General features: G+C 39.4%; 2 protein-coding genes across 2 annotated transcripts; both read right to left on the bottom strand.

Moving 5' to 3' along the window:
• Nucleotides 1-1,459: 1,459 nt before the first annotated feature.
• LOC108256462 (kelch-like protein 10) lies at nt 1,460-2,294 on the bottom strand. Its single transcript, XM_017453370.3, has 2 exons — nt 2,027-2,294; nt 1,460-1,794 (listed from the first exon to the last, which is right to left on the bottom strand). Exons 1-2 carry the CDS (start codon nt 2,152-2,154, stop codon nt 1,551-1,553), a joined length of 372 nt encoding a protein of 123 aa, XP_017308859.1. The 5' UTR covers nt 2,155-2,294; the 3' UTR covers nt 1,460-1,550.
• A 1,693-nt stretch (nt 2,295-3,987) lies between these two features.
• Nucleotides 3,988-12,146, bottom strand: vsig10l (V-set and immunoglobulin domain containing 10 like). Its single transcript, XM_017453365.3, has 7 exons — nt 10,194-12,146; nt 9,191-9,463; nt 7,105-7,368; nt 5,649-5,762; nt 5,497-5,540; nt 5,266-5,358; nt 3,988-5,052 (listed from the first exon to the last, which is right to left on the bottom strand). Exons 1-7 carry the CDS (start codon nt 10,570-10,572, stop codon nt 4,984-4,986), a joined length of 1,236 nt encoding a protein of 411 aa, XP_017308854.2. The 5' UTR covers nt 10,573-12,146; the 3' UTR covers nt 3,988-4,983.
• Between the last annotated feature and the right edge of the window lie 1,479 nt (nt 12,147-13,625).

The raw sequence follows: 13,625 nt of genomic DNA, 5'->3' as shown, positions 1-13,625 counted from the left end.
GGAGCAGTACATCTCTGCAATGTATCACATCAGAGCAACAAATTTCTCCAAGAATCAGGTTTCACTGCACTGTGTTGCTGTAATAACGGTGACGATGCACCTGATAACAAATAGAACTGTGAAGTGAGGTATGAACAGACCAGCTGGCACGATCTACAACGCTACTTCCAACGAATCGACGAACCATTCCAAAAATTTGGAAGAAACAAAGAAACAGCGAAAATAAAAGTAGGTCTAGAAGATCTCTTCTGAGATCGTCAATATACTACTCTTGAGCAGCAACTCCGCCTTCCCCAAGACTCCTGCCACATGATATATAAAATGAGTCTGACTACATATCGAGTCAAAGCCTTCTGAGCCATATCAACAAGCGATATGGCTTGTGAACTCAGTCCCGTTTTCTACAACTCTGATGAGTACTATCTGCACCTAAACACCTACAGATTGCTGAATTTTTTTTAAACCACGGTTCAAATACACGTTGGCAAGAGGTCTGAAATTGTGTGGTATCAATCACACTCCATCCCTGGAAAAAATGCAAGGTATTGCCGAAGCCATCGAGACGAGCCTCACATCAAAACCGTGCTGAACGAGGTCAAAGAGAAAACACTTGTGTGTATCGAGTTTTATCTTACATGCTTTGAATGTAAAACTAATCATGTGTCTAAACCTGTGTGCGATTTAGAATTGTTTAGAAAGGAAAACGTTACTTTGATTGAATACGTAACACCATGCTCACGTGTTCTGAGATTAAATGCTTAATCTACACTTGCGTTGGATCGTTCTTGTCTTGACACTCGAAAAATGAATGAACGATTGGTGAAGAATATATTATACGCCGTCAGAACCTGGTTCGCATGCTGGCGTTGAGAGTTTTTCAAAGAGCTATCGTTGAGAAAATAGCTAACCTATTTTTAGCCTCACACCTCCAGGGTCAGGGGTTCGATTCCCACCGTGGCCCTGTGTGTGCGGAGTTTGCATGTTCTCCCCGTGCTGCGGGGGTTTCCTCCGGGTACTCCGGTTTCCTCCCCCAGTCCAAAGACATGCATGGTAGGCTGATTGGCGTGTCTAAAGTGTCCGTAGTGTATGAATGGGTGTGTAAGTGTGTATGTGATTGTGTCCTACGATGGATTGGCACCCTGTCCAGGGTGTACCCTGCCTTGTCCCCGATGCTCCCTGGAATAGGCTCCAGATTTCCCCGTGACCCTGAAAAGGATAAGCAGTATAGAAGATGGATGGATGAAAAAACATGACATTGTTCTCTTTGCTACGGGTACGGGGCTAAAAGCAAGATGTGGATTTGTAATAAAGTTTTCTGGGGTTTTTTGTGAGTCATGGTTCAAACGATCATTGATTTTGAAATGATTCTTAACAGCCTCAGATGTTTTAGAGCCCCCTCCGCTCTTGGGAACAGTTCTTCGAATAAACTCGTTTGAAATAAAACAGCCGGAGACAGAGGTTCTGCCAATGTGGTGTGGTTTATTAGCGTTTTTAAAAAATTTTTTTTTTAAAAAGCTCCACGTCTAGAGAAGGTCTTCGTACTGACGGTGTCAGTTGGGAAGCACGGTTATCTCACAGCAGCTGAGATGTTCCGTCAGGAAGTCGCAGCAGTTGCGAACAAGGTCTCGCATGAGCAGGTAATCGGCCATGACCAACAGAGCCTGCACATTATCAGAGGTGACTCGAACATCCTGGGTGTACATGTAGTGGATTATAAGCTCCATGATGTCTGGAGACACATTCGAGAAGGTGTACACCGTCTGATCCGAGCGGGCCTCTTTCGTGAACAGGGCTCTGGAATATCAGGAAGAGGAAACATATTAGGAACAACAGTTTTCTCTATAGTGTGTAATCTATAGTATAGTTGTTAGCTACTGTATTATATAATTTTTATTTTTTTAATTACTCAGTGTTCTCTTTTTAGACACATCATTACATCCTTCACTCAGCTGCTGTATAGTTTTGCCCACTAGCTAACACTTTTAAGAATAATTGTGATTGGGGTTTTTTTTTTCCTTCCTTTTACCGGAAATACGGGCTGCGCGCGCAGAGGATGATCTTATGGACCTTGAATTCCACCTTGTCCACTCTGAGGACCACGTCGCACTGCTCCTCCTTCAACCGCATCTCGTTCAGCACATCGTACCGTGTCATGTCTTCACTCGTCTCTCTCTCTCAGAACTCGTAGGCGAATCTGTAGTTTTCTTCGTCAAAGGCCGTGACGATGAGCGTTCACACAGGGCTGTTTAATAAAGACCGAAACTTCTAGAATTCCAGCGTCACGGAATTCCAGCGTTCTTAGAACCAGTTGACGTCATAGTGGAGGAGCTCAGAATCAACGGTAGCTTCTCTCAATTATTTATTTATTTATTTATTTATTTATTGATTTACAGAGTATCTTTGAAATAACAAGGCAGCCTGTGTCATTGGTAATGTGTAAACAGAACATCCTCAGACACTCACGGTTCACGTGAATTCTTGTGCTGTCAGAGCTGTCGTAGCTGATCTCGTTAAGAGCCGAGCAGCAATAATGCTCACTGATGCTAACCAGAGCGTTTATGAGCGTCAGTGAGCAGAACATCTGTCTCCCTGCACCTGGAACCAGCTGCAGGACAGGACTGCAGGGAACACAGGAGTTACACAGGACAGCGTAACAGACTGTCCGTCCTGGAGGTGCTGGACACAAAACAAAATGGATTGTGTGTCAGAAAAGGATATCAGTTTGAGAACAGTTAAAGAAAGACGCCATCATGTTCCAACCTCACCTCTCTCTACCACTTCAGTATTTTTCTTTTATATGTTATCAGTGAATAGGCAAATAAATAAACGGACTCTTCTCTGTTAATAATCATTATACCACAGCATTGATGAATGCTCGATTCTGATTGGTCAGAAGATGTCGATTAATGTTTTATAACAGCAGCTTTGACAATAGTTCTGGCCACGAGGTTTATATTAATGTGCTCTTTCTAACATGTTATTGTATCTATAGTAACAACTTAATGTATGTATTAAGAATCATCATCATTACATTATTTTTTACATTATTTAAAAAAAAAAAACATATTTAACTGTTTAAGGGTTAATAATCATTAGTGCAGTTTATATGTTGCTGTCAGAATTTTTACATTCAATAGTGATGAGTCTTTATTGGTCACAGCACAGTGAAATTCTTTTCTTCGCATACCCCAGCATGCCAGGAGGTTGGCGTCAGAGCGCAGGGTCAGTAATGATACGGCACTCCTGGAGCAGAGAGGGTTGAGGGCCTTACTCAAGGTCCCAACAGTGGCAGCTTGGCAGCGCCAGGGCTTGAACCCCCGACCTTCCGATCAGTAACCCAGAGCCAAATCATGTATTTTACATTTCTACATTATTAAATAAACGTAAAACAACATTGCTATGCTATTACAAACACTGTCATGGGCTTACCTTGGAAAATGAAGCAGAAGTGCATACTATAAAAGACCAGATATCACTGAATCCATGGCCATGAAGTCAGATTGAGCCAAAATTATTGACAATTTCCAATTATGTACTAAATAAGCTTTGGATATTTTTTCAAAGTTAAAATGAATACCTTGTGCTTTGTTCGTTGGAGTTTTTTCCTCCTGGTAATTTCCCTCCAGTTACACAGAGTGACTAAAATGAGTATTTACTCTGGACACAAGCTGCATACTTCAGAACTTGAGAAGATTTGTATGTGAATTGGTCCCTGAGTTTTCGACATACATTAATTTCAACGTTTTTTTTTTCTGTGCTGTTTCCGATTTTCCAATATTCACTTTTTCCAGGGTAAAAAAAACCATTACAAAAGGAGTCTAGCCAGCATAGAAACTACGGTATACTATTACTGAGAGAGGAAAAAAAAAACACACAAGGACATTCAGTTATAAATAAAAACAGAAGGTGTGTAGGAAACACCCATACCACTAAAACAGCGGAAACGAATTTCGAACACACTATACACCACTGCATACACATACAGAATTCATTTATATATGTAGTTTATTTATAAAAAAAAATCAACTTAATAAAAATACATCAATTCACAAGGTAAAAGTGCATATTAAGCATCTTTTTGTGTTTATCGAGTCATTCACGGTCTGTGGCTTAAAAGGAGGAGGTTGCAGAGCCGCAAATGAACGTTAAGAGTGTGTGTTCTGGGTTAACGGCCAGCTTGTTGAAATGTTGAACAGTTATTTGTTCCTACATTTAAGGTACAGCTGAGGTTAAGATTTTACATACACCTTGAAGAATCTGCAAAATGTTTAGAATTGAAAAAAAAAAAAAAAAAAAAGAGAGAGAGAGATCATAAAAATTGCATTTTGTTTTGTCCTGAATAAACTATTTCACATAGCAGATATTTATATAGTCCACAAGACACAATAATAACTGAATTTACACAAATTAACCCGTTCAAAAGTTTACACACTTCTCGTCACCTGGATGATCAACGACTGTGTTTATGTTTTGTGAGAGTCGTTCACGAGTTGTTTGTCCCTTGTTTGTCCTGAGCAGTTAAACTACCCACTGTTCTTCAGAGAAATCCTCCAGGTCCTGCACATTCTTTGCTTTTCCGGCATCCTCTGCATATTTGACCCCTTTCCAACAGCGGCTATATGATATTCAGATCCATCTTTTCACACTGAGGACAACTGAGGGACTCGTACACAATTATTACAAAAGGTCCAAACGTTCACTGATGCTCGAGAAGGCAACACGATACATTAAGAGCCGGGGGGGGGGGTAAACTTTTGAACCGGATGTTAAATTTTTTAAAAACATTTTGCAGATTCTGCAAGGCGTATGTAAACGTATGACCTCGACTATAATTTCTCTAAATTACAATGAATAAAGCAGGAAATGATTAAAGCTTTGGTTGATGATGAATAGTGTGTGAGGTAGATCTGGACAATGCCAGGTCTCTTATCAAATGTCTTTAGGACATGGAAAAATATTACTGGTCACCGAGTTGAGGTTGTATTACACCGTAGTGGCCATTCGGACAGGTGGAATTCCTAACGGCAGCCAGCCTGAACGTTCACTCTGCGCCTGGAAACCAAATAAATGAATGAATAAATAAATAAATAAACAAACAAACTCAGTACGACTTCCACCTTTCATAATTTTGCAGTGACTTAAAAATCTTTACATTTTTATTTTTGAACAATTCAAAAGTTTTTAAAAAGAACCGTGAGCTACAACCGCATCATCATTTAGCAAGCGAAGTGAAATGAGAGAACAGGTGGAGGTGAAATCCAGCACCTGGTGATGGTGGGGATTGTAGGGTGGAGGCAGTTTAAAGCCGCTGGTCAGCAGGTGCTGAGGTTTGGTCAGTTCAGGCTGACTGATAACCGCCTACAGAAAAGAGCACACCTCTGATCTTTAAATCCAGTTACTTAGCAAGATGTTTGCATTAATGCTAACTCACTCCTGCTCTCTTTCATTTGTTATTAGTGACGTTAGGAGCTTTGAGGAAGAACTTTGTCAACTTACTTTCTTCACGGCTCCTGCGATGGGATATCTGAGATTTTGAGTTGCTGCTCCGTGCACACAGCAGATTAAAGACTTAATTAGTAAGCAAAAAAAAAAAAATGTATTTGTAGTTAAAATTGTAAGAAGGATGGATGAGTAGAGATGTCCATTACCTTTCTTTTTATAGCAGTGGAAAGAGAGGTAGACGAGGCCTGCGAAGAGCAGCAGCAGGAGGATGGCGCACGGAACTCCGGCAGCTATACCAGCAATGGCTGACCCGCTAAGGCCTGCACCAAACACACACGTTTTATTTTTACATTTTTATTTGGATCAGCAAAGACCGAACAAACAAATAACAGCGTGTCCCAAAGTGTTTTATTCCTCTTGTACCTCAGCAATTTGTCGACAATTAAAATTTGTATTATTAAAGAATTTTTTTATCCATTTATAGTTACATAACGTCTACAAAATTAGTTCTTGTTATCACTTACATTATAGCAGCTATGCTGTATATATACGTAGAAGCTTCTGACCAATCAGAATCAAGAATTCAACCGCTGTGGTATAAATATACAGCACACAATGTTTAAGTCATCATGCACAATAGAGCTCGACACCAGTCTACACGATATGACCATTTTTTGTTAAATCTCTTTAGTTTGTCTTAAAAGATCTATTTTAACTGAAAGGGTTAAATCTTCTAAAGCAGCAACACTGCATCAAGATGAGTCTCAAATTACTTGCTGAATCATCAACAAAACCACTCCAACTAGCTCACACGGTTTACATCGACAACATGGGCCTTGATCTTTATCACGATCACAGCACATCAGAACAGCAAAACAGGCTGGGACAGCTGAAGATCGGGAAAAAAATAAATAAACATCGCCTGGACTTTTTCCAATCTTCAACCGTCTGGTTTCGACGAGCCTGTAACCAGTGTAGCCTCAGATTCCTGTTCTTGGCGGACATGCCTGGAGCCCGGTGTGGTTTTCTGCTGTTTTAGCTCATCCGCCTCAAGGTTTGACATGTTGTGTGTCCGGAGATGTTTTTCTGCTCACCACGGTTGTAAAGAGCGGTTATTTGAGTTACCGTAGCCTTCCTGTCAGCTCGAACCTTAAATCTGGCCATTCATTTCTGACCTCTCTCATCAACGAGGTGTTTCCAGCTGCAGAACTATCACTCATTTGATCCCCCCCCCCGACATTCTGTGTAAACTTTAGACACTGATATGCGTGAAAATCCCAGGAGTTCTGTAATACCGAGCTTCTGTATTACTAAAACAAACAAAAAAAATTGGCACCAACAACCGCGCCACTGTCAAAGTCTCCGAGATCACAAGTTCCCGCCATTCTTATGTCTGATGTGAACGTTATTCAAAGCTCTCGACCTGTATGATTTTATGCATTGCACTGCTAACACATGATTGGCTAATTAGATAATAGAACGAATGAGTGGGTGTACAGGTGTTTCTATTAAAGTGGCCGGTGGGTGTATAGTACCTTTGTGTAGGATTTAGTAGTAGTTAGTAGTATTCGAGGCAACATGTGTGCAGGAGTGATTGCACGGATTTTGTAAAACGTCATAAGAAAAGCACTCATCCTGTCCCCTCACACTAATAAGTCCTACCCAAGACGTTTATGGTGACGTTCCTCGTAATACCCATGCTGGTCCTGCTGTTAACCAGAACACACTTGTAAACGCCGCTCTGGCTCGCCTGAACATGGGCGAGTTGCAGTGTGCCGTTGGAGCTGGGCAGCGGCTGGCCGTTAAACACCCACGAGGCCGAGGGAGGCGGTACACCTTCAGCTCGGCAGGACAGAGAGACAGTCTCTCCAGAAACAAAGGCTGCTTTTGTGGGACTGACCTCCAAAACCGGCTGATCTGGTCCATCTACAGGAGGGAGACAACGAAATGGAGAAGTGTTGGCAGAAATAGCTGTCTTGGCAAAGCTATTTTAGCTAATGAAATAAGGACGCAAGGGTTTGTTGTCACAAAGCAAAGACTATCGTGCTAACTTGTCCTCGAAAATGTTAGCCACATTGCTATGTATTCCATTTATAAGGAAAAAAAATATTAAGAAAAATATCGCAAAAAAGAGTCACTAGGAAAAACAACTGTTATTTTGCTTGGATATGTAGCTAGCTAATAGTCTACTAACTAACACACCAATTAATGATTAGCGAAATTCCATGCTATATAAATCAAATCGATACACGCCACTAAACCCTGACAGAGGAGTGTTGTTAAAAACACATGACCTGTAGATAATGTTAGAAATAATGTAACTAACCTGTTCACATGTATTTATGAGTTGATGTATTTCTTAAAATAGCTAATATTCTAGTAAGAATGCTAACTACATACAGTATGAATGCTAGCATTTGGAAGCAGAAAAGTCTTTAACAGTGTGTTAAAGTTTTTAACACCAGCCGTTCTGGGCAATGTAAAGGATGAAGGAAACAAAACGGCTTACAGTAGAAAGGACTAGCTAATGAGAGAAAATTGATAATACTCACTTTGTTACGTACAACACAGCCTAATTGGTCCTAAAAGATTCTTTTTAAAAATGTATTCCTTTTAAAAGAGCTCCTCAAGAGTTTTTCATTTTAATTAGTTGGACTGTGTAAACAGAAACTGTACCGCAAAAGGTCACTAGGGAAAAAAATGAATAATTCTGTGTCATTTATCACATTCTTTAGCTCAATGAAGGTCTGGCTAGCTAACAGGTTAGCAATTAGCGAGATTCCGTACCATAAATCAATACACTCCGCTAAACCCTGACAGGTGAGGCTATGCTAAACAGATATCTAGCTAAATGGTAGAATTAATACAGCTCACTTTACATTTTATTTGATTACACAATCATTTTATTGCCATGTCCACAGCCAGTTTAGCCAGTATTAAAATCCGACATATAAACAGTCACAACCTTATCGAGAATGTACGATAAGAACACAACAAAAATTAACGTCCATGAACAACAAATCTTTCAGAACAGATTTTACGCATGGTAGCAATTGGGACGTTTCTTAAAACGTCTAATGTTCTAATAAGAACGTGGAATACACGTGACTGCTAGCGAGCGATGGTCAATGTAAGGTGTTGGAATGATTGAGGGAAGACTATGATTGAGAAACATTTAACTTTAACATGGATTCATTAATCTAAGAGTGTAAATACAGTACATTCACAGCTCTACAGCTATTTCCCCACAGAAATGCTAATTTAAGGTGAACGGTTCAGCCAAATATTACATTTACACTATTTTTAAAAACCTTTTATCCAAATATATCAAACAGGCAAGACATGTTTGGTGTCTGAAATTTGCTTAAGTTTTGTCCAGGAGCTACAGTTGGCCGCTAACAAGTAAGAGAGGCTTACAGGAAGTTAGCATCGCGCTAACTACATGCCAGCATCGTCACACAATTGACTTAAAACATCTGAAGTATCACAAACAGACTTGCTAATGTAGGTTCTGGCACTGTGTCACATAAAAAAAGGGATTTGTTTTCCATGTAGTTGAGTTTCACTCTTTGTGAGGATCAGACTCGGTTAGAACATTCAGCGGAAAGTTTAAATGCCGAATTGGAGGTTAGAAACAATATAGTCCCAATTTGAACTGTATATTTAAATAGGCCTTTTAGTGCATTTCCTCCTATAAAATATCCAATTAAACTGAGTCAGTAAAAAAAAAAAAAAAAAACCCACTTACACAGCACCGTGATGTTCTCGCTCTGTGTCACGTTACTGAATGGATTTGTGAGCACCACACTGTAGATCCCCGTGTCGTTGTGGTTCGGCTGATTGATGGTCAGACTCTTCGGAGTTATCAGGTACCGAGAACTGTTCACCACCGCCGAGCCTTTAAAGTACCACATTGAAGTCAAGACCGGTCCTTGCATAGAGCTGTAAGACAGCGTGAACGGCGGTCCTCCCTCTATAACGTCTTGCGAGACCGCGACCACAGAAACGGCTGTGATGATGTCTGTGAACAGAAAATGTTTCCATGTGAATATGAGTGCGTATACGAATAGGTGGACAAATCATCAAATTATTAGCTAGCCTACAGGACATTTCATTCTTAAAAAGCAATACCCTTCCGATTGGTTTTCACTGAAGAGATAAAAGCAACGCGAGAGCGACGGAACGAATGCTTTGCTTTTCAGTGTGGCGTGTTGTCGCAGATGAAAAACTAATACATTGAATTTCAGGCTTTTTTCCCACCCTGGTGTGATTGCATTTCTATCTGGCATGGATTCTTCTCATTGCATCAGAGCGCTTTGTGGTACTGAGAAATACGTGAACCAATTGGAAAATGTTCCGCACAACAAACATTTCAAACTAGCATTTTGTTTTTCTTCTGCTGCTTGGTGGTCGAATGAAGTAAACAAAATTCTAATGACCATTTCATCAACTGCCTGCTGAACCTAATGGACCTCAGGGCAAGCGTTAACGGAAAAACTGATCCATAATCTGCTTGTTTACGATGCTCAGACTAATTATTTCTTCATCCAGGATGCATAACTGTCTAGTGTGAACCCACTTTGAATAATGAATAAACTTAATACAGTAAAACCACAGATGATGTACGGATTTGTACAGAACCTAACCCTGGGCCAGTACTACAGTACATCTTGACTTAGTAGCTTATTATCCACACAGCCCAGCGGAACCACGTTTCAACCAACGGAAAGCAAAGTTTGAGGTGTACTCACTGTACACCGAAAGTGTAAAGTTGACTGAAGCTTCATGAGCCCCGGGCTTCACCATCTGCACCGTGTATGTGCCGCTGTAGCTGGCGGGAACCTTGTTGAAGACCAGAGATCCGGTCTGATCGATGGATAAGACATTGCTGTACGCCGGGGCGATGGCTGGAGGAGGAGTGTTGAGGCCTATGGTCCACGTGGCCAGGATAAATGTCCCTTTCAACCACGTCACTAGAGGCTCGGTGACTCCGCTATACGAAACGCCAAGTGTCACGTTGGTGCCCACAAAAGCATTAACCAGCGTAGGTCCATTGGGCCAGATGAATAGTAAACAGTCAGTGCCTGTGATTGCAAAATAAAACATCATGTCTTCCATGGACTCGCACATGCACAATGCTAAAAGTCTTCAGAGCAAGTCAGGACCAAGTCGACCAATTTTTGTTCTTTATCACCAGAGAAATGAATCTCTCATTGTTGTATTAATGAAGGACTACTGAATTATAACTCCTTTCTCCTAACACTCTCCGTACTTTCCTTCTTGGTTACAAAAGGGAAGATTAAAATCAATGAAAATGTGTTATACAACACGCATATTGGCAGTATTATTCTGTTGTTCAGTTGAGATTTGGATGAAATGATTCAGACACTCACAGAAGTTAAGCCATTTCTGAACGGGTGTGTGTTTCCCAGATCAGGTGAAGCTAGACCTACTTTAGGAACACAAAACCTATTCATGGCCAAAGAAAAACCCTTTTTTTCTCTTTGCCTTTTTTTTTTTAAATTTGTACTTGAATGTATACGTACCTTACATATAATACAGTTTAGTGACAAAGTTTGCATACCAGTAGAATGAAAAGAAGGAAAAGTTACCTTTATTTTTTCTAAATATAGAAAGAATTCCAAGATGTTATAATCCTACAACCCAAAATATAATGTTTAGATCATGTTCAATTGTTTAAATAGTTCATAGCCTTGACCCAAAAAGTGGGGCATACAAATGATTAGAGTTTTAGTATTAATATTTTTTTTAATCACAACTCACCATTATAAGTGATTAATAATTACAGTTCGAGCCTTACAGTTATTAGCTACTTCATCTGGTCCTTTGAACTGAATGTGTTTTAATACAGTTGAGGTCATAAGTTTACATACGCCTTGCAGAATCTGCAAAATGTTAATCATATATAATCATTTGACTTCTAGGAAACATGTAGCTTCTGAGGGGCAGTGCTAAATGGAAAAAAAAAAGGTCTCTAAACAAAATAACAACAATTTACACCGATCATCCTGTTCAAAAGTTTACACCCCCTGGTTCTTAATGTATCGTGTCGCCTTCTTGAGCATCAGTGAATGTTTGCACCTTTAGTAATAGTCATGTATGAGTCCCTCAGTCGTCCTCAGTGTGAAAAGATAGATCTCAACATCATATAGCCGCTGTTGGAAAGGGGTCAGATATGCAGAAGAACAACCATCACCAAACATAAAAGCATCATGTCGTTGATCATCCAGGTAACGACACACGGTATTAAGAATCAAGCGTGTGTAAACTTTTGTACCGGTTCATTTGTGTAAATTCAGTCATTATTGTGTCTTGTGGATTATATGTAAACATCTGTTATGTGAAACAGCTTGTTCAGGGCAGGATTAAATAAAAAAAAACTAAATGCAAGTTTTATGATCCCTCTAAATTTAAAAAATTCAATAAAATGACATTTTGCAGATTCCGCAAGGCGTATGTAAACGTATGACCTCAACAACTCAAAAACGAGTAGGCCTACCATTAATAATACAAATGAAATAATGTATAATATTTAATAATTAAATACTATGTTAAATAATACAAAGGATATATAATAATTTTGAAAATCAAAAGATTTATAATGATTCATATTTTTTATAGCATTATTTAATTATGATTTATAATAATAATAAAAATACATGATAACAGAAGTGTATGTGTGTGAACAGAGTTGATAAAGTGACTCACCTGTAAAGCTGCACGCGAGCAGAAGTGCTAGACTGGCCACTAGACAATGAGACATTGATGCCGAAAGATTTGTATGAAACTAAAGAAAGAACAACAGCAGGGTTCAGCAAAGTAAACTTTAAAGGGTCCACCACTAAAGAAACGACGTCTAACTAAAAACCTCCAGGTCAAAATACTCACGTTTTTCAACAGACAAGGGCAGATGAGTGAGCTAGATAAGGGCTTCTCTACTGTATCGGTTCACGTTAAGCGACTCTTTTAAAGTGAGTCGATTCGCAAGCAGGTATAACGGATCTTTTACGTAATTTTCACTTCGTTTCGGTTGTATTGTATTTGTTTGCTATATTAATTTGGTATTATCCGACACACACACACCCCCTTCGTATCCTTTTCTGTAGATAATTGCACAGTATGAAACGGTGAAGGTGAGTCAAACGAATCGAAACTCGCCTAGTTCGATTCACTTAAGTAAAAGAATAAAAAAAACGAATCGCAATCAACACTGCGGGGATGAGAAAGGTGTTACAAGCCCCGCCCCTTTCACGTGCTCATTTGTCTTTCGTTGCATACAAACAACAAACATAATAATAATAATAATAATAATAATAATTTTATATGAGACTTGCATGAATGTATAATACATTATACAGAGAAAAATGCAAAATATAAACGCAATATTAAAATTTAATAATTTTCTCAAGAGCACACAGCAATAAAATAAACACACCACATTTATATTATTTTTTTCATAGTAAACCAATACTTTTAGTGTTATAAATTGTGTTATCAAAAGCAGGGATTCCCAAAAGTCTTTATATATAAAGGAAATGAACACTTTTAAGCATAGCTTATATTATACACTTTTCCCACCCACATAGTCTTTATGAACACATTTGACAAAAGTAGAACGTATTGAAATAATTTTCATGGCTGGCTCGGGAAGCTGTCACAAGGTTGCGATGGACTTTAACCAGAAATATGGCGAGCACATCACACACACACACGACACTGCTGCCAAACTCATCAACAAACTCAAAAAGACCTGAAGTGTTTCGGACCAACCGAGAAGTGGACGTCCACCAACATCCACTGACGAAGACACAACCAACATGCTGCTGGCGAACATACAGGGGATAGAAATACATACATAGTCTACATACGCCTGTTAAAATGTCAGGATTTTGTGATGTAAAAAAAAAAATTAAACCAAGATAAATGATGTCAGAACCTTTTCTACCTATATTATGAAATTTTAACTTATTAAAGTGAAAAACAATCACAAAACCAAGAATTATTGGGGGATGGGGAAGAGTACAATACCCAGTTTGCAGACCTGTGCACAGTGTTCAGAATCAACCAATCACATTCAAACCTGCCATCAATTAAAATGGCTGATTAACCCCAGAGACAGTACAGCTGTTCCTTTAGGATTTTCCTGACATCTTCTTGGTAAC

Source organism: Ictalurus punctatus, chromosome 23 (genome assembly GCF_001660625.3).
Source record: "Ictalurus punctatus breed USDA103 chromosome 23, Coco_2.0, whole genome shotgun sequence".
Taxonomy (NCBI): Eukaryota; Metazoa; Chordata; class Actinopteri; order Siluriformes; family Ictaluridae; genus Ictalurus; species Ictalurus punctatus.
Note: the sequence above shows the minus strand (reverse complement) of the source record. Positions and strands in the feature narration are given on the sequence as shown.

What these genes read in the sequence shown, in the direction of transcription:
- LOC108256462 (XM_017453370.3), bottom strand. Translation starts at nt 2,154, where the DNA reads ATGACACGGTACGATGTGCTGAACGAGATGCGGTTGAAGGAGGAGCAG. An exon ending in GCGCGCAGCCCGTATTTCCG is followed by an intron (nt 1,795 to 2,026) that starts GTAAAAGGAAGG and finishes CTGATATTCCAG; the next exon opens with AGCCCTGTTCACGAAAGAGG.
- vsig10l (XM_017453365.3), bottom strand. Translation starts at nt 10,572, where the DNA reads ATGTGCGAGTCCATGGAAGACATGATGTTTTATTTTGCAATCACAGGC. An exon ending in CGAGAACATCACGGTGCTGT is followed by an intron (nt 7,369 to 9,190) that starts GTAAGTGGGTTT and finishes TCCCTCCTGTAG; the next exon opens with ATGGACCAGATCAGCCGGTT. An exon ending in ACAATCCCCACCATCACCAG is followed by an intron (nt 5,053 to 5,265) that starts GTGCTGGATTTC and finishes TTTGGTTTCCAG; the next exon opens with GCGCAGAGTGAACGTTCAGG.